The 21488-nt window shown below is 42.1% G+C and overlaps 1 protein-coding gene across 2 annotated transcripts in view; it reads right to left on the reverse strand.

The window, feature by feature from the left end:
* The window catches only part of rcc2 (regulator of chromosome condensation 2), a 29771-nt gene that overhangs the window by 5871 nt on the left and 2412 nt on the right, over nt 1-21488 (reverse strand). For both annotated transcript variants that reach the window (XM_061973338.2, XM_061973331.2), the window contains 6 exons: nt 12948-13164; nt 12793-12886; nt 4995-5138; nt 2614-2745; nt 2441-2529; nt 2239-2353 (listed from right to left, as the gene is read on the reverse strand). In XM_061973338.2, the coding sequence (XP_061829322.1) occupies nt 2239-2353; nt 2441-2529; nt 2614-2745; nt 4995-5138; nt 12793-12886; nt 12948-13151 (778 nt within the window). In that variant the 5' untranslated portion in view covers nt 13152-13164. The remainder of the gene's footprint in view (nt 1-2238; nt 2354-2440; nt 2530-2613; nt 2746-4994; nt 5139-12792; nt 12887-12947; nt 13165-21488) is intronic.

The raw sequence follows: 21488 nt of genomic DNA on the forward strand, positions 1-21488 counted from the left end.
TTTTGTTGTTTTCTTACTGTACCGAAAATGAACCGAACCGTGACCTCTCAACCGAGGTATGTACCGAACCGAAATTTTTGTGTACTGTTACACCCCTAGTGTATATATATATATGCATGTGTATGTATGTATATATACCGTATTTTCCGCACTATAAGGCGCACCGGATTATTAGCCGCACCTTCAATGAATTACATATTTCATAACTTTGTCCACCAATAAGCCGCCCCGGACTATAAGCCGCGCCTACGCTGCGCTAAAGGGAAGGTCAAAAAAACAGTCAGATAGGTCAGTCAAACTTTAATAATATATTAAAAACCAGCGTTCTAACAACTCTGTTCACTCCCAAAATGTACGCAAATGTGCAATCACAAACATAGTAAAATTCAAAATAGTGCAGAGCAATAGCAACATAATGTTGCTCGAACGTTAATGTCACAACACACAAAATAAACATAGCGCTCACTTTCTGAAGTTATTCTTCATTCGTAAATCCTTCGTCTTCGGTGTCCGAAGTGAAAAGTTGGGCAAATTTACGATCCACTGGCAGATGTTGGCGTCGTCTGGCGCTGCCTCCTCGTCTTAGTGAAGGTGTGTTCGCCTTCTGTCTTCCATTGTTCCCACGCAGTTAGCAGTCTAGCTTCGAATGCCCTGTTGACACCAATATCTAGCGGCTGGAGGTCTTTTGTCAATCCACCCGGAATGACGGCGAGTATTGAATTAAGCGCGTAAGCGTGTCTCTCAATGTGCTGTTATGAGCTAGCAAATATAACAACTACACTACCCAGCATGCAACGATAGTTACGAGCATGCGCGGTAGCCCTGAGAAGCGTTGTTGTATGCTGGGAGTTCGAATGTGGTTATGAGCACGCTGTGAGTAAACGTTGAGAACTCAGTTAACACGCCTCGTCTGCATTATTTATAATTAGACAGACAACACACTTAATAGGAGCCATTTTGGGGTCTTTACATAAACACACAAATGGAAATGAAACGTCACATATCCCAGCATGCACCGCGCGCTTCTTCTACGGGGAAAAAAGATGGCGGCTGTTTACCGTAGTTGCGAGACCTAAACTTTATGAAAATGAATCTTAATATTTATCCATATATAAAGCGCACCGGGTTATAAGGCGCACTGTCAGCTTTTGAGAAAATTTGTGGTTTTTAGGTGCGCCTTATAGTGCGGAAAATACGGTACTCAAAAGCTGACAGTGCGGCTTATAACCCGGTGCGCTTTATATATGGATTAATATTAAGATTCATTTTCATAAAGTTTAGGTCTCGCAACTACGGTAAACAGTCGCCATCTTTTTTCCCCATAGAAGAGGAAGCGCTTCTTCTTCTACTGTAAGCAACCACCCGCCCCCGTAGAAGAAGAAGAAGCGCGCGGATATTACGTTTCATTTCCTTTGTGTGTTTACATCTGTAAAGACCACAAAATGGCTCCTACTAAGCGACAGGTTTCCGGTTCATGAAAAGACGCAATCTCTCCATCTGCACACGGACTACTATTTCACAGCAACTGCCTAAAGACTTTCAAGAAAAGCTGGCTACTTTCCGTGCATATTATAAAAACAAGATAGCTGAAAAAAAGATCCGGCCAGAGAACATTATCAACATGGACGAGGTTCCACTGACTTTTGATATTCCTGTGAACCGCACTGTGGATACAACGGGAGCACGTACGGTGAATATTCGCACCACAGGGAATGAGAAGTCGTCCTTCACTGTGGTTCTAGCTTGCCATGCTAATGGCCAGAAACTTCCACCCATGGTGATATTCAAAAGGAAGACCTTGCCAAAAGAGACCTTTCCAGCCGGCGTCATCATAAAAGCTAACTCGAAGGGATGGATGGATGGATGAAGAAAAGATGAGCGAGTGGTTAAGGGAAGTTTACGCGAAGAGGCCGGGTGGCTTTTTTCACGCAACTCCGTCCATGTTGATATACGACTCCATGCGCGCTGGTTTGTAATATATTATTAAAGTTTGACTGACCTATCTGACTGTTTTTTTGACATTCCCTTTAGCGCAGTTAGATGCGGCTTATAACACGGGGCGGCTTATAGGTGGACAAAGTTTTGAAATATGCCGTTCATTGAAGGCGCGGCTTATAACCCAGGGCGGCTTATGGTGCGGAAACTATGGTAGTTTTAAATTTTGGCCCACTCTGTATTTGAGTTTGACACCCCTGCCTTAGCCCGTCAGCAGTTAGACTTGACTGAATAGTTTCTTACCCAGCTGACCGTACTCAGGACATCCAAAGGAGTAAAGGTTGCCTTTGCAGTCCACCACCATGCTGAACTCTGCACCACACGACGCTTTCACCAAAGGTTGGCCATTGTAGCAAATCTGGACAGTCAAGACAGCAACTTTAGAATGTGGACTGCGCAGTGTGTGTGTGTGTGTGTGTGTGTGTGTGTGTGTGTGTGTGCTTACAGGAGCTGGGCTGAGGACAGCATCAGTCTGGCTGCCTTGCCCAAGCTGACCCAGCTTGTTTTCCCCAAAGGAGTAAGCAGCACCATCATCTAAAGACAAATAGTTCTTCAAATGATGATGTGTAACTGAAGACCCATACAACAAAAGGTATGCACAGTTGGTGACAAATGTACCCGTGAGTGCGATGGTGTGATTACGTCCGCAGGCTGCGGAGACGATCACGAGGTCCGCCAGGCCCTCGATGAGCTTGGGAGCATCGAGACGTTTGGTGTCTCCATGGCCCAGCTGGCCTTTGTCGTTACGACCTGCACAGTGAAACCACACATATCAGACTATTCATTAGCCTTGCAAAAATATACTGACTGATATTTGAACAGGAAATGTTTTTTTAAAGAAGAAAGGATATTCCAACACCTTTCAAACAATTCAATCATTTAAACTTCAAAACCAATATTACAACCTTTATTGTGGCCAATTTAATTAACTTAATTCCTTTTTTTTCTTCCTTTTAAACCTTTAAAATATTTTTTATTTTGATAATATTGAGGGGGAAAAATACCTAATTACTCTTCTAACGATGATGTACCAATACTATCTCTGGTATCAACAATCACCAATTAATGGATGGATCCCCCTCCTCCCTACATGTGGTGTAGTGACATACCAACAGTGGTTATCTTCTAACTCTTATTCATCTACTTACTCATTTCTTCTTAACTGTTTACTTTCGGCTGTAATATGCTTCAATCTACACGTATTTACAATTCTTGTCATTTTAAGATAGCTTAGCAGTTAGCTTAGCTATTAGCATTCCTTATCCAAGCTTACTCTTGGTGTGGAACATGTTTAGCCTCATCTTCCAGTTATAATGCTAGTTAAAAGAAAAAAAATGCAGTTTAGTTGTTGTAGTGGAGGTGATTATTATTGAATTAGTATGCACTGTACGAGACACTATTTGCTAGTCACATGTCAGCCGGGGAACCAAACATAAGCAATGTCAAAAGGGACTGGAGTTTGTGATCGGCAATAATAGACATAAATAAATCAGCAATAGCTGATCATACTTTTTCATAAAAATCAGTTTATACCAATTGGCGGCCCATAATTGGGACATCCCTAATTGTAATATATATATATATATATATATATATATATATATATATATATATATATATATATATATATACACACACACACATATACATACACACACACACATATATACTAGGGGTGTAACGGTACACAAAAATTTCGGTTCGGTACGTACCTCAGTTTAGAGGTCACGGTTCGGTTCGTTTTCGGTACAGTAAGAAAACAACACAATATCAATTTTTGGGTTATTTATTTACTAAATTTGTAAACAATGGCTTTATCCTTTCAACATTGGGAACACTATAATAATTCTGCCCACATTAATCAACATTAAACTGCCTCAAATTGTTGCTCAGATTAAATAAAATGACAAAACTTTTCTTCTACATATAAAAAGTGCAACATTAAACAGTTTCAAGTCAACTCATCATGCTTAATTTATTACAGCATTTGGGAAGGCTGTAGTTGATTTTTATTATGTAAATGTTATATTTTTATCAACATGTGATAGCAGGGACCCTGCCATTCAAAACTAGGCTGCTGCATTACTAATGATTCATGTAACTATAGCTGAAAAAATAGTACAATAGCCATAGGAGAGACAATTCATCCCTGAACACCATGGAGTTCATGTAGGCTTAATGATGCACTTACATTATTATATGAACTATTAGAGACAGAAACTCTTCATTTAACATAATGTCCTTTTTTTGCCGCTTCAACACAGCTCAATCAACACAGCAAAAGGTCAAGTGAAATAACAGACAGGGCTTTGCTGTCCATAACACACACACCGCAAAATGAGCTAACGTTACGCTAAAAGCAAATTAGCCTTCACCTCAAGTCAGGACTGCAGTTTATATTTCTAGAAGGTCAACGGGCTCATAGTGATGTTACTAGTAGTTGACTGGGAGGTGTTTATTATCATTTGGGGAGAGTCCGCTGTCTGATGCTTACCTGCTAAACGCTAAGCACTGACTACATGCGCTCTGAATACGCACTGCTGATTGGCTGTTACCGCTCTGTTTGTAACCAATCAGAAGGTTGTGTGGGTGGGACAATGCTGGGTGTGTGTAGAGGACTGACACAGACAGAGGCAGAAGGAAGCGGAGGCAACTACTTAATATGTTCGTGTGGAAACTCGTTCGGTACACCTCCGAACCGAACCGAAACCCACGTACCGAAACGGTTCAATACAAATACACGTACCGTTACACTCCTAATAAATACTGGGATAGAAAATTACTTATATCCTTATAAATGTTAGCTTATACATTCCTGAAGGCATCTCAATAAAAACTCCACAGGTTGTATACAACTTCCAAATTAAACATTTTGCTGGCATACACTATGACCCACACAACAACAGTTTAACAATACAGAAATATTAAATATGTACATAAAAGAATGGGTTGCTTTCCTAAAATATGTAAAGGAGACTGGTGACTTCCTGGTGACTTACCCCAGCTCCACGGCTTGCCCTCGGTGGTGATGAGAAGACTGTGAGCCGCACATGGACCAGATATCACACTGCTGACCAGAACGTCGTTGAGACAGCCGTAGCGGTGCGGACCCCACAAATTCTGGCCCAGGTTGCGGAAAGCCGCTGCAAGAAAAGATTTCACAACTAAATCTAGTTGGCCGGCATTTGAAACAACTTTTTTAACGCCACATCGACATTTGGGGTATCATTTCCCTGCAAACATTTCATCTTCCCCTCCTCATTATGTTTGCTAAACATCTTTGAAAGATGGGCCATTTCTTTATTTTAGTTGTAGCATACAATTTACTTTTCTTTATCACAGCTAAAAATGAAAATATCAAAAGTTTTTTTAAAGTCTGAGTGCCACCACAACACTCACATCTTGTGCCAGGTTTAGGTACAAACTAGGGCTGAATATATATGGCAGTAGAAATGTAAACAATATCAACATAAAATTATTATTTTTCTTTCTTCTTGGTGAAGGTGAAGTATGAAAGCAAGGTTGGTTGCATGAACAAAGACACTCGCTCTCTGGTAACGGAGCAACGCAGGAAGTGATCAGTGATCAGTGGGAGTGACACGCTAAAAGTATCAACTATCAAATTTGGTTGTGCCATCTTGTTGTCTTATGGTTGATTCTTTGCATGGAGTGAGAAGAGAAAGTAAAAATGGAGAAATTGTGGCTCAAACAGGAAAAGTCACCTGAACAGTATGGTACTTTTTTGGATTTTAAAAAAAAGGACCGTAGTCAGACCAATGTGGTGTGTAAATGACGCGAGGCATGACCGCTAACACCACACCACCTTAGCAGCGCTCACCCTTTAGAGCACAGCTGTTACTTACTGGCACTAAACCTGCAGAAAATAGTTCCAAGTTTCTCTAGGTTTACATTTTCACACTTCGCACAATGTTCTTACACAGTTCTTACATATTCGCGTTTTAAAGAGCTTATTGTTAAGTGTTTAATGTGATTTTACCATTTTGTTTACGCACTATAAAGCGCACCTAAAAACCTCCAATTTTCTCAAAAGCTGACAGTGCACCTTATAATCCGGTGCGCCTTATATATGGACCAATATTGAGCCACACCAGGTCTCGCAACTACGGGATGCATAAAGTAACCCCAGCGTCTATTCTATGCGCCTTATATATGAACAAAGTTTTAAAATAGGCCATTCATTGAAGGTGCGCCTTATAATCCGGTGCGCCTTATAGTGCGGAAAATACGGTACATTGTTTTCCATGTACTGAGAGGATTATAATCAGAGGAAGGTGAAATAATGTTTACAGTTAATATATTTTTCTCCTGGTTTTTATTTTCTATAGGTAAAAAAGTATAATAGATTGTATTTGTAAAAGCACTTTACATTGAGCAAACAACCTCAAAGTGCTGCAGTGCATTAAAAAAAAGAAAATGCTAGAACCACAAATAGCTGCCCCCAACAAGTAAAATAAATAGTAAAAAAATAAAAACTAGAACAGCCTAATAGCTAGAACTAGCACATATATCTAAAAAAAAAGAAGAAAAAAAGGCTTTTTTAAAAAAAAAGAAAAAAGAAAGAAGGGTTTTTAAGCCTTTTTTAAAAACATCCACAGTCTGTAGTGCCCTCAGGTGGTCAGGGAGAGCGTTCCACAGACTGGGAGCGGGAGGAGGTTAGCCTGTCCGGAGCGTAGGTGTCGTGTGGAGGATTTGGGGGTGAGCAGTTCTTTGAGGTAGAGGGGGGAATTTAATAACAATACAACAATCGATATCGGCCGATATAAAACAGTTTTCAGCCATATCGCCCATCTCTAATACAAACTTAATTCCATGTAAAAAAAAAAACGCTATGGTTCCTCTGTGGTCGGTGAGGGTAACCAAAAAAAGAAGGTGTGCATGTTTATTGTACGTGCAGGTGAGAAATGGTAATTAGCCCGCATAAGGGGTGCAGTATATAAACCCTTCAGACAGTCTTTGTCTAAGCAGCTGCTCTACGTGACAAGCAACACCCCCATCACAACAAAGAACATTTATGTGCCAAAGAAGAGGATCCCTTGCCTGCAAACAGCAGGGGGAGGGGTGTCCACCATATGCATACGTATGAATAGACATCATTGCATGTTCTTACTGATTCAGCACCAACTGTATGCACTAACTCAATCTTAAACGTCCTCGTGGTGTCATTTCATGCTCTCTTCTCACGTCTTAGTTACTACTGATGATGCTGTCCTTTGGAGAAATACACGGGCAGCTGTTTAACAAGCAGAAACTAGTTGTCGTTAGACTTGGTGTGTTGCTGAGAATGTTTGTTAGTATGGTTAAGAGATGGGCAATATGGCCTAAACTCTATATAAGCATACACTCTGGTGAGAACCATACATATCACAATATATTATTTGGCATCAAAATGATCATTGGCTTACAAAGGCTCATAATTTGGCAGCTGACGTATGCGCTAATATATTGTGTCATTTCAGGTTATATTACATTTCAAATTACATTTCCTTTTTCCCTTTATTACACAAACTATTGAGAGTAAAGAAATAAGCCAAATAGTGCAAAATAAGCAAATTTTAAATCCTTTGTTCAAGTAGCAATGATAGTCACACACACACTAGGTGTGGCGAAATTATTCTCTGCATTTGACTCATCACCCTTGTTCACCACCTGGGAGGTGAGGGGAGCAGTGAGCAGCAGCAGCGGTGGCCACGCCCAGGAATCATTTTGGTGATATAACCCCCAATTCCAAGCCTTGATGCTGAGTGCCAAGCAGGGAGGTAATGGCTCCCATTTTTATAGTCTTTGGTATGACTCGGCCAGGGTTTGAACTCACGACCTACCCATCTCAGGGCGGGCACTCTAACCACTAGCCCACTGAGCTGACTAAATGAAAGTTCCAAAGATTGTCACACACACACTAGGTGCGGTGAAATTATCCTCTGCATTTGACCCATTCCCACAGGGGAGCAGTGAGCAGCAGCGGTGGCCGCGCCCAGGAATCATTTGGTGATTTAACCCCCAATTCAAATTCTTAATGCTGAGTGCCAAGCAGGGAGGTAATGACTCCCATTTCTATAGTCTTTGGTATGACTCGTCAAGCTGAAGAAAGAGTCCTATCGGGTTCTTTTGGCTCATGGGACTCCTGAGGCAGCGGACAGGTACCGACAGGCCAGGCGGTGTGCGGCTTCAGCGGTCGCGGAGGCAAAAACTCAGACATGGGAGGAGTTCGGGGAAGCCATGGAAAACGACTTCCGGACGGCTTCAAAGCGATTCTGGATCACCATCCGCCGCCTCAGGAAGGGGAAGCAGTGCACTGTCAACACCGTGTATGGTGAGGATGGTGTTCTGCTAACCTCGACTGCGGAAGTTGTGGATCGGTGGAGGGAATACTTCGAAGACCTCCTCAATCCCACCAACACATCTTCCTATGAGGAAGCGGTGCCTGGGTAATCTGTGGTGGGCTCTCCTATTTCTGGGGCTGAGGTTGCCGAGGTAGTTAAAAAGCTCCTCGGTGGCAAGGCCCCAGGGGTGGATGAGATCCGCCCGGAGTTCCTTAAAGCTCTGGATGCTGTGGGGCTGTCTTGGTTGACAAGACTCTGCAGCATCGCGTGGACATCGGGGACGGTACCTCTGGATTGGCAGACCGGGGTGGTGGTTCCTCTCTTTAAGAAGGGGAACCGGAGGGTGTGTTCTAACTATCGTGGGATCACACTCCTCAGCCTTCCCGGTAAGGTCTATTCAGGTGTACTGGAGAGGAGGCTACGCCGGATAGTCGAACCTCGGATTCAGGAGGAACAGTGTGGTTTTCGTCCTGGTCGTGGAACTGTGGACCAGCTCTATACTCTGGGCAGGGTCCTTGAGGGTGCATGGGAGTTTGCCCAACCAGTCTACATGTGCTTTGTGGACTTGGAGAAGGCATTCGACCGTGTCCCTCGGGAAGTCCTGTGGGGAGTGCTCAGAGAGTATGGGGTATCGGACTGTCTGATTGTGGCGGTCCGCTCCCTCTATGATCAGTGTCAGAGCTTGGTCCGCATTGCCGGCAGTAAGTCGGACACGTTTCCAGTGAGGGTTGGACTCCGCCAAGGCTGCCCTTTGTCACCCATTCTGTTCTGAACTTTTATGGACAGAATTTCTAGGCGCAGTCAAGGCGTTGAGGGGATCCGGTTTGGTGGCTGCAGGATTAGGTCTCTGCTTTTTGCAGATGATGTGGTCCTGATGGCTTCATCTGGCCAGGATCTTCAGCTCTCACTGGATCGGTTCGCAGCTGAGTGTGAAGCGACTGGGATGAGAATCAGCACCTCCAAGTCCGAGTCCATGGTTCTCGCCCGGAAAAGGGTGGAGTGCCATCTCCGGGTTGGGGAGGAGATCTTGCCCCAAGTGGAGGAGTTCAAGTACTTCGGAGTCTTGTTCACGAGTGAGGGAAGAGTGGATCGTGAGATCGACAGGCGGATCGGTGCGGCGTCTTCAGTAGCTGTATCGATCCGTTGTGGTGAAGAAGGAGCTGAGCCGGAAGGCAAAGCTCTCAATTTACCGGTCGATCTACGTTCCCATCCTCACCTATGGTCATGAGCTTTGGGTTATGACCAAAAGGACAAGATCACGGGTACAAGCGGCCCAAATGAGTTTCCTCCGCCGGGTGGCGGGTCTCTCCCTTAGAGATAGGGTGAGAAGCTCTGCCATCCGGGAGGCACTCAAAGTAAAGCCGCTGCTCCTCCACATGGAGAGGAGCCAGATGAGGTGGTTCGGGCATCTGGTCAGGGTGCCACCCGAACGCCTCCCGAGGGAGGTGTTTAGGGCACGTCCGACCGGTAGGAGGCCACGGGGAAGATCCAGGACACGTTGGGAAGACTATATCTCCAGGCTGGCCTGGGAACGCCTCGGGATCCCCCGCGAAGAGCTGGACGAAGTGGCTGGGGAGAGGGAAGCCTGGGCTTCTCTGCTTAGGCTGCTTCCCCCGCGACCCGACCTCAGATAAGCGGAAGAAGATGGATGGATGGTATGAGTCGGTTGGGGCTTGAACTCACGACCTACCCATCTCAGGGCGGACACTCTAACCACAGGGCCACTGAGCAGGTGATTTTGCCTTTAAAGACCTCTTAAATTTGTAAACCATAACAAAAACAAGTTTGTGATGATAAAAATATACATCTAATCAATGTAGTATTGAGCATATACTATCACTATACTTGGTGTTGTTCCTGTTGATACAAGCTGCCCACCCATGAAGCTTAGTGGTCAGCATGGCTTCTGGTATCCTCCTACAGTGTAATAATAAATAATAATAATGAATTACATTTGTAACGCACTTTATATTTGTTAAAATCGCAAAGTGCTACAAAGTATAAAAATAAAAATAGAAAGTAAGAATATATAATAAAAAATTAAAATAGAAATGAAATCAAAACACACACTAGATAAAACACTAGACAAAACAGAAACAAAGATAAAATAGAAATAAAAACATGAAAGCACTGGATAAAAACAGATAAGCAAGCAGTGTATTTAAAATCAAGAAGGCAGACAAATTAGATCAAAGCTGTGCTAAAAAGGTGGCTTTTTAGTCCCTTCTTAAAATGGTCGACCGACTGTGGTGCTCGAAGATGGTCAGGGAGAGCGTTCCAAAGTTCGGGAGCGGTCGATCAGAAAGCCCGGCGGCCCATAGATTGTAACTTTGTCCTGATGGGACAAAGTTTTGTCCCTCCAGAGTTGTTGCCGTAGGGCTGTGACGTAGTGTGTGTGTGGTTGTGGAAGGAGGTGTGTGATGTTGACATTAAAGAAGCGGTGGCTACCGAACTTGCTCTAATGTCTCCCGTTTATTATTTTATTAGATAAATACACTGTATAGGCGAATCCAGGACACTCGGCTACACTGCTAATATGTAGCATCATTTGAAAAGTCACCCGCTAGACAATGAAGAGTGCTTACTCCGCACGTCAATATCTCCATTCGGTGCCACACGCCCACACCATCAAAATGCAGAGGCAAACATTTCCAGATCAACACAGTATGAATTTTTTTTTTGATTTTTTTGTTGTTGTGATTTCCTTCTCTGCATGAAAGTTTAAAAGTAGCATATATTAATGCAGTATGAAGAAGAATGTTTTAATGTAGACACATAGAATCATCATACTGCTGTGATTATATGCAGCAAGTGTTCATTCAAGGCTAAGGCAAAATATCGAGATACATATCGTGTATCGCGATATGGCCTTAAAATATCGCGATATTAAAAAAAGGCAATATCGCCCAGCCCTACGTTACGCTACTTAATATGTCCGTGTGGAAACTCGTTTGGTACACCTCCGAACCGAACCGGAACCCCCGTACCGAAACGGTTCAATACAAATACACGTATCTTTACACCCCTACATATGGCGATAAATTAAAGTCAGTCAAATGTAAATAATTTATAATCGTATATCGTGCAACCTTATAAAATTATTGAGCAGAATTATGTTCTATGGATAAATCAGGACATTAAAACAGCTCTGATTAAAAGGAAATAAAACAGCAATAAAGTGAGATTACCAGTACCGTGCTGCAGGTGGGTTAGGGTGAGCAAATCAAGTGCTCCTATTCTCCGAGCGGTCATAAACTTCCCCCGGAGCTCATTGTAAACAAACATGGCGTCCATTGAGTGGGACTTCTTCAAACGTTCCGTCAAGAGGGAAATAAATATTGTACTTCAACACATCAAACCAGACATGCCAGCATGTTTAAAAAGTGAAACAAAGTTTGCCAGAGATGACTTGAGGGCAAAAGCAATTTGTGATATCATTATGGAAAAAAGAAAATTATCAAGTTGGCCGATAAAACGATATCAATACATATTGAGATACGACATGCGACCGACATCAATACAAAATGTGTTTGATAAAACGTTCAATATTGTTTTTACTTCTTTGTCGGGTGAAAGGTGAAGTATGGAAGCAAGGTTGGTTGCATGAACAAAGGCTCTCTGGTAACTGAGCAACGCAGGAAGTGATCACTAATCAGTGGGCGTGATACGCTAACAGCCAATCAGGTAACAGTATCAACTATCACGTTTGGTTGTGCCATCTTCTTGTCTCACGGTTGATTCTTTGCATGGAGTGAGAAGAGAAAGTCAAAATGAAAAAAATGTGGATAAAAGAGGAAAAGTCACCTGGACAGTATGGAATATTTTCAAAGAGACCGTAGTCAGACCAATGTGGTGTGTAAATGATGCAACCAACACCGCTAATACCACACCACCTTAGCCATGCTCACCCTTTAGAGCACAGCAGTAACTTCCTGCTACTAAACCTGTAGAAAATAGTTCTTCTCAGGTTTCTCTATGTTTACATTTTATGAAGCATTTCTTACATATTCCTTATTTTTGCACCTTCATTTTAAGAGCTTATTGTTAAGTGTTCCATGTGACTTGAATATGTTGTTTACATTGTTTAAGTGTTCTCCATGCTTGTGTTGACATGTTCCCCCTTCTGCTATGAAGTGACGAAGGTTACATTTGAAATAAATAAGTTTACATATAATGTATGTTTCTAGCGGTCCTTATTTTCCATCCATCCATTTTCTTCCCCTTATCTGAGGTGTGGTCACGGGGGCAGCAGCCTAAGCAAAGACTTCGCTCTCCCCAGCTCCTCCCGTGGATCCCATGCCATCTGGGAGACATGGTCTCCCCAACGTGTCCTGGGTCTAACCACCTCACCTGGCTTCTCTCGATATTATCCTCTCGTTATTCTCCACGTGTCATCAAAATATCAGTAACTATTGATATCAACTGATATATATCTTTTCATTGTTCAGTATTTTACCTTGTTGTTTTGGCACTTCTTTCCTTCCATTCAAATCCCAGTTTGTTGCTCCAAATATGACCAGTTGACCTTTGACCTTAGGGCATTCCAGTTTCTGTGGAGAGAAGAGGCAATGAGGAGAGCTGGCTGGAAAAGAGGAATGCAAGCAGACTGACAATTTTCTCCTTGACGTCGTCGGCCACAGTGATGGGCTGCAGGGAGGACTTGGTGGAGGTCTTGCCCGGCTTCTTGTTGTTCTCCTGCTCGTCGTAGTCAAACTCATCGTCGCTGCTAAACTCTCTCTCCTTTTTTTTGCCGCTCGCCCTCTTTCTCTTCATCCCTCCATTTCCTGAAACGTCCGTCACCTTCTTGCGTGGCATTTTCCCTGGCTGTCTGTGGGGAAACATGGCCTATTGGGTAGTGTACAGCAGTGTTTTTCAACCTTTTTTGAGGCAAGGCACATTTTTTTCATTTAAAAAAAAAAACAGAGGCACACCACCAGCAGAAAATGTTAAAAAAATGAAACTCCACCAGGTCGTCGTGCCTTATTTTGAGTTTGTTTGTGTTTTTGTGGACGTCGTAAGTTTTTGCTGTCGTCCAGCATTTTGTTTTCGTTTACTTTGTCAGTTCAGTTTTACTTTCGTTTTGCATAGCCATAGCCATTGCCTTTTCCTGTTGTTCATTTTTGGTTTAAGCATTACATACCTTTTTACCTGCACCCTGCCTCCCGCTGTGTCTGCATATTAGGATCACAACAAACCATCCTCGTCTGACCCGACACATTCCGACTTTGATGTAACAGTATTGTAGGGATGTAACAGTGTTGTGGGAATGTAACAGTATTGTGGGGATGTAACAGTGTTGTCGGGATGTAACAGTGTTGTCGGGATGTAACAGTATTGTGGGGATGTAACAGTATCGTCAAGATGTAACAGTATTGTCAAGATGTAACATTATTGTAGGGATGTAACAGTATGTCGGGATGTAACAGTATTGTCAAGATGTAACATTATTGTAGGGATGTAACAGTATGTCGGGATGTAACAGTATTGTGGGGATGTAACAGTATTGTGGGGATGTAACAGTATTGTCGGGATGCAACAGTATTGTCGGGATGCAACAGTATTGTGGGGATGTAACAGTATTGTGGGGATGTAACAGTATTGTGGGGATGTAACAGTATTGTGGGGATGTAACAGTATTGTCGGGATGTAACAGTGTTGTGGGGATGTAACAGTATTGTCGGGATGTAACAGTATTGTGGGGATGTAACAGTATTGTCGGGATGTAACAGTATTGTGGGGATGTAACAGTATTGTCAAGATGTAACATTATTGTAGGGATGTAACAGTATGTAGGGATGGAACAGTATGTAGGGATGTAACAGTATTGTCGGAATGTAACAGTATTGTAGGGACGTAACAGTATCGTCGGGATGTAACAGTATCGTGGGGATGTAACAATATTGTGGGGATGTAACAGTATTGTCGGGATGTAATAGTATTGTCGGGATGTAACAGTATTGTGGGGATGTAACAGTATTGTCGGGATGTAACAGTATCGTCGGGATGTAACAGTATTGTAGGGATGTAACAGTATCGTGGGGATGTAACAGTATCGTGGGGATGTAACAGTATTGTCGGAATGTAACAGTATTGTCGGGATGTAACAGTATTGTAGGGATGTAACAGTATTGTAGGGACGTAACAGTATCGTTGGGACGTAACAGTATTGTGGGGATGTAACAGTATTGTGGGGACGTAACAGTATTGTGGGGATGTAACAGTATTGTCGGGATGTAACAGTATTGTGGGGATGTAACAGTATTGTGGGGATGTAACAGTATTGTCAGGATGTAACAGTATTGTCGGGATGTAACAGTATTGTCGGGATGTAACAGTATTGTTACCTACTCAGTGACCTAGTGGTTAGAGTGTCCGCCCTGAGATCGGTAGGTTGTGGGTTCAAACCCCGGCCGAGTCATACCAAAGACTATAAAAATGGGACCCATTACCTCCCTGCTTGGCACTCAGTATCAAGGGTTGGAATTGGGGGTTAAATCACCAAAAAATGATTCCCGGGCGCGGCCACCGCTGCTGCCCACTGCTCCCCTCACCTCCCAGGGGGTGATCAAGGGTGATGGGTCAAATGCAGAGAATAATTTCGCCACACCTAGTGTGTGTGTGACAATCATTGGTACTTTAACTTTAACTTTATTGTGGGGATGTAACAGTATTGTCGGAATGTAACAGTATTGTAGATACCGGGGTATAGCGCTTTCAAAATCCTCACAATAATGGTGTGACAGTGTCAAACAAAAACTTGGTGTATATTTTTTTGGCGCTTTTGCATATAAACTACATCTCCCACAATCCTGCAGCATGCAGGAAGAAGTGTTCGTAGTAGATAAGAGCTATTTTTGCATAAGTTCTGGAAATGTCATCAAAACCAGTCAATATTTTGGAGTGATGTTGGTAACAGACCAACATCTTGGATGGAGGTAATAAAGTCTGCGTACTGCAAAATAAAGCCTTGCACTTTTGTATGGAGCGTTTCCACGAGGCGGCGCACGAAGGGAAAGCGGACACTACGAGTCTTGATAAACCATCACCCGGAAAAGTTATTTGAAGCCAGCAAAGCTAAACATTCATTCATTATCAAAAGTGACATTGTTAACTTACTATTCTGACAATCAGCATTTTCAAAAAAGATGTTGAAAAAATGTCCACAGCAGAGGACGCTGCTATTTAGAAAGTACAACTTTAACATTGTTTTCCACTTTTGACACCGGATGTTTACATTGTCCTTTTACAGACACTCAACTCAGTGTTTCCCACCCATTCATTTATTTGTGGCGGCCCGCCACGAAAGAATTACGTCCGCCACAAATGGATTTTTCGGCTTTTGACTCGCTCGACCGCTCATAAAAGCAATGGGACTGTCTGTGAATGTTGCTTGTAGTTACAACTCCGGTGCAGTAGGTGGCGGTAGCCTACTATGCATTGTAACTCCGCCAATAGCACTTAATTCACCTGGTGGGCAAGCAGAAGAAGAAGAAGAAGAAGAAGAAGAGGGACAGACGGGATCAAAATACGAGGGTAATATAGGTTATGGTAGATAGGTTATAGCTGCATCGCTCGCGGCTCGTCATATATTTAACGTTAATCCGCGATTTCACCGAGCGTTTCACTGACGGTGAGCAGCCTGAAGCTGCTTCATTAACACCGCTGCTGTTTGACTCGGGTCTGGGGCAGACGCATGTAGTAACAGTCACCTGTTTTCATGCCGACGAGCTAACGTGTCCAGGTTATAACCCTGTTGTCAATAAACACACATGGACTGAAGCTAAATTGTCCACTGCAGCATGTGAATGCAATGAAAAGAATAAAATCTGAGCCAACCAGCTGTTAAAATGTTGTCCAGGTTAATGTTTTGGCCATTAAAGGCCCTTCATTTCAAGATTTCAACTGTGATCGGGCTTTAAACAGGTGGCTGACCTGTTCAGATGGGTGTAACTGCTACTGGTCAAATAATGTGAAATAGCATTTAATTTTACATGTATGCAATGCCATTTAAATGTCATTATAGATAATAATAATAATAATAAATACTGTGTAGTGTTGTAAATAGTCAACGGGAAGAATTTTAGTAAGATATAAGCCATGAGCACTACACCTAGGCAGGACAAGTAAAAATATTGGGGCAAGTAGATTTGAGAAGTCGGGCAAGTAAAAAAAAACCTTAACGTTGAACCCTGCATGTGTTGAGCTGCTGCCGCTTAAGGTTAGACGGCACTGTACATAGAGCGCTTCTGCTCGTTAGTAATAAATTCTAATGTTGGATGTTCACTCCTTCACACAGATGAGTATAGAAAAATATTTTCAACGGCCGAAAAGGGCTCGACTTGGAGAGGAGGTAGGACTACAGTCCGGACCACAGGTGCGACCTGTTCAGCAGCAGCAGGAGGAGGAGGAGGTTGTTGACTGACTGTGGCAGGACACCTCTGCCTCTGTTTCACTTTATGTTGCTGGTAAATAATATGGTTGTAGTAGTAGGCTAAAGTTAAATTATTTAGTATTCACTAATTAAAGGGGCAGAGCTTTAAGAGACATTTTAGCTTTTATATTTTATAAGATATATTTTTTTGTAAGAACCACAATTAATAAATATATTTCAGTGAATCACTAATTGTTCAAATCTGTATATAAATATGTACATAAAATGTTGTAATTATATTCCAACTCCGCGTTCTTCTTGGTCATCGCCGCTGCCGCCGCTTCCGCCACCCCCCAACCACACCACCACAAATAGATGCCTGTCCTGTGGGAAACATTGCAACTCTACCTTTTTTTAAATATATAAATATTGGCTTGTAACAGTGGAAGTAGCTGCACTTAAATACATGTTAGTAGTTATAAATATGATTCAAACACTTATTTAGTGTGTTTATCCGAAACATTTCTGCCACTTCATTTTCAACACAATGGCATTTTTACTAGTAATCCACAATATTATGGTGCCGTGGCCTTAATACCGTGACAGTATCGTACCGTGACATGTTGATATCGTTACATCCTTTAATGTCGATATAGTTTTGACTCTTCATTGGAAGTGTGAACATTTCACTTAAATTGACACTAAATGTTGCTGAAAGTTTGCTTTAAACTTTCCTTGCCCTGGCGTATTGGCTACTTTGATGAAAGAGCCCATGATTAAGGCCGGTGTTTTTCAACCTTTTTTCAGCCAAGGCACATTTTTTGCGTTGAAAAAATGCGGAGGCACACCACCAGCAGAAATCATTAAAAAACGTAACTCGGTTGACAGTAAAAAGTCGTTGTCGCAATTGTTGGATATGACTTTAAAGCATAACCAAGCATGCATCAATATAGGTCTTGTCTCAAAGTAGATGTACTGTATCAATATAGGTCTTGTTTCAAAGTAGAAGTACTGTATCAATATAGGTCTTGTCTCAAAGTAGGTGTACTGTATCAATATAGGTCTTGTCTCAAAGTAGATGTACTGTATCAATATAGGTCTTGTCTCAAAGTAGATTTACTGTATCAATATAGGTCTTGTCTCAAAGTAGATGTACTGTATCAATATAGCTCTTGTCTCAAAGTAGGTGTACTGTATCAATATAGGTCTTGTCTCAAAGTAGATGTACTGTATCAATATAGCTCTTGTCTCAAAGTAGGTGTACTGTATCAATATAGGTCTTGTCTCAAAGTAGGTGTACTGTATCAATATAGGTCTTGTCTCAAAGTAGGTGTACTGTATCAATATAGGTCTTGTCTCAAAGTAGGTGTACTGTATCAATATAGGTCTTGTCTCAAAGTAGATGTACTGTATCAATATAGGTCTTGTCTCAAAGTAGATGTATTGTATCAATATAGCTCTTGTCTCAAAGTAGGTGTACTGTATCAATATAGGTCTTGTCTCAAAGTAGATGTACTGTATCAATATAGGTCTTGTCTCAAAGTAGATGTACTGTATCAATATAGGTCTTGTCTCAAAGTAGATGTACTGTATCAATATAGCTCTTGTCTCAAAGTAGGTGTACTGTATCAATATAGGTCTTGTCTCAAAGTAGATGTACTGTATCAATATAAGTCTTGTCTCAAAGTAGATGTACTGTATCAATATAGGTCTTGTCTCAAAGTAGATGTACAGTATCAATATAGGTCTTGTCTCAAAGTAGGTGTACTGTATCAATATAGGTCTTATCTCAAAGTAGAAGTACTGTATCAATATCGGTCTTGTCTCAAAGTAGATGTACTGTATCAATATCGGTCTTGTCTCAAAGTAGATGTACTGTATCAATATAGGTCTTATCTCAAAGTAGATGTACTGTATCAATATAGGTCTTGTCTCAAAGTAGATGTACTGTATCAATATAGGTCTTGTCTCAAAGTAGATGTACTGTATCATTATAGGTCTTGTCTCAAAGTAGATGTACTGTATCAATATAGGTCTTATCTCAAAGTAGATTTACTGTATCAATATAGGTCTTGTCTCAAAGTAGATGCACTGTATCAATATAGGTCTTGTCTCAAAGATGTACTGTATCAATATAGGTCTTGTCTCAAAGTAAATGTACTGTATCAATATAGGTCTTGTCTCAAAGTAGATGTACTGTATCAATATAGGTCTTGTCTCAAAGTAGATGTACTGTATCAATATAGCTCTTGTCTCAAAGTAGGTGTACTGTCACCACCTGTCACATCACACCCTGACTTATTTGAACTTTTTTGCTGTTTTCCTGTGTGTGGTGTTTTACTTCTTGTCTTGCGCTCCTATTTTGGTGGCTTTTTCTCTTTTTTTTGGTATTTTCCTGTAGCAGTTTCATGTCTTCCCACATCTACTTTGTTTTAGCAACCAAGAATATTTCAGTTGTTTTTATCCTTCTTTGTGGGGACATTGTTGATTGTCATGTCATGTTCAGATGTACTTTGTGGACGCCGTCTTTGCTCCACAGTAAGTCTTTGCTGTCGTCCAGCATTCTGTTTTTGTTTACTTTGTAGCCAGTTCAGTTTTTGTTTCATCCTGCATAGCCTTCTCTAAGCTTCAATGCCTTTTCTTAGGGGCACTCATCTTTTGTTTATTTTGGGTTTAAACATTAGATACCTTTTTACCTTCACACTGCCTCCCGCTGTTTCCCACATCTACAAAGCAATTAGCTACCTGCTGCCACCTCCTGATATGGAAGAGTATTACACGGTTACTCTGCCGAGCCCTAGACAGCACAGACACTCAACAACAACACATCATTTGCAGACTATAATTACTGCTTTGCAAAAAATATTTTGAACCCAAATAGGTGAAAGTAGATCATCTCCCACGGCACACCAGACTGTATCTCACTAGTGCATACCTGCCAACTTTTGAAATCAGAAAAACCTAGTAGCCAGGGTTCAGGGGCCACAGGCCCCGGTAGGTCCAGGACAAAGTCCTGGTGGGGGGTTCAGGCCGACGCAAAATGATTACCGTATTTTCCGCACTATTAGCCGCACCTAAAAACCACAAATTTACTCAAAAGCTGACAGTGCGCCTTTTAACCCGGTGCGCTTTATATATGGATAAATATTAAGATTCATTTTCATAAAGTTTCGGTCTCGCAACTTCGGTAAACAGCCGCCATCTTTTTTCCCGGTAGAACAGGAAGCGCTTCTTCTTCTACGCAAGCAACCGCCAAGGTAAGCACCCGCCCCCATAGAACAGGAAGCGCTTCTTCTTCTACTGTAAGCAACCACCCGCCCGCGTAGAAGAAGAAAAAGCGCGCGGATATCACCGTACGTTTCATTTCCTTTGTGTGTTTACATCTGTAAAGACCACAAAATGGCTCCTACTAAGCGACAAGGATCCGGTTCATGAAAAGACGCAACCTCTCCATCCGCACACGGATTACTACCGTATTTCACAGCAACTGATATTCCTGTGAACCACACTGTGGATACAACGGGAGCACGTACGGTGAATATTCGCACCACAGGGAATGAGAAGTCATCCTTCACTGTGGTTCTAGCTTGCCATGCTAATGGCCAGAAACTTCCACCCATGGTGATATTCAAAAGGAAGACCTTGCCAAAAGAGACCTTTCCAGCCGGCGTCATCATAAAAGCTAACTCGAAGGGATGGATGAAGAAAAGATGAGCGAGTGGTTAAGGTAAGTTTAAGTTTACGCGAAGAGGCCGGGTGGCTTTTTTCACGCAGCTCTGTCCATGTTGATATACGTATGTTTGTGATTGCACATTTGCGTACATTTTGGGAGTGAACAGAGTTGTTAGAACGCTGTTTTTTAATATATTATTAAAGTTTGACTGACCTATCTGACTGTTTTTTTGACATTCCTTTAGCGCAGTTAGATGCGGCTTACAACACGGGGCAGCTTATAGGTGGACAAAGTTTTGAAATATGCCGTTCATTGAAGGCGCGGCTTTTAACCCAGGGCGCCTTATGGTGCGGAAAATACGGTATTAGCATTCAGACAGGTTAAAATGTTGCTAAAACCAATGTCGTCATCGAAATATCGAACACAAATGGGGTACAGTTTTACATCGTCACAATCGGTACTGCCGTCAGTCGACATGCTAAATGGTTCCGTCTTCATGACATTGGCGATACTTTTTGAGGATTCTGTTCCAAGACACTGAATAATGTTTGACGTTTTGGTTCGACCACATCCACATTTTTTGGCGATTTTCGAGTCGGGAAACATTTTCCGAAATAACTGTCCCATGTGATCAGCCAGTGCGATTGGAAGTCCATGCTCAATTATTGCCTACGTAAATAAAACTTCGGCATTTATCACATCCAAAGAATCTGTTTGGGCGACGAAAAACGTTGAAAGTTTTCCACTTGTATCGCTAGCAACGGCATTAGACTTGTGTTTTTTTGTCCCAACGTGGTCTTTTACATCGCTAATTCCTCCGTGTCCGATCGAAAAATCTTGTCTGCACAAGGTGCAATTCGTGTAGTTTTCACCCTTTTTGGAAGGGATAATTATTCCCGGATAGGCTTTTGAATATTCTTCACGGAATGACTGCAGTTTTCTTTTCGGTTTAAGACTCGTTTGCGATTTTTCTCCGGCAGATTCCATGATCGTTCACTCGTTTGGAAACAATGGCCTCGTGCTTGGCAGCGGTGCTATAAATAGCCTCGCGCATGGCATTCGGAATGGCTCGATAGGAAGTTACGGGAAGCAGTGTCGATTGTCATTG

The sequence above is a fragment of the Nerophis lumbriciformis genome, linkage group LG01, assembly GCF_033978685.3.
Source record: "Nerophis lumbriciformis linkage group LG01, RoL_Nlum_v2.1, whole genome shotgun sequence".
NCBI classification, from domain to species: domain Eukaryota; kingdom Metazoa; phylum Chordata; class Actinopteri; order Syngnathiformes; family Syngnathidae; genus Nerophis; species Nerophis lumbriciformis.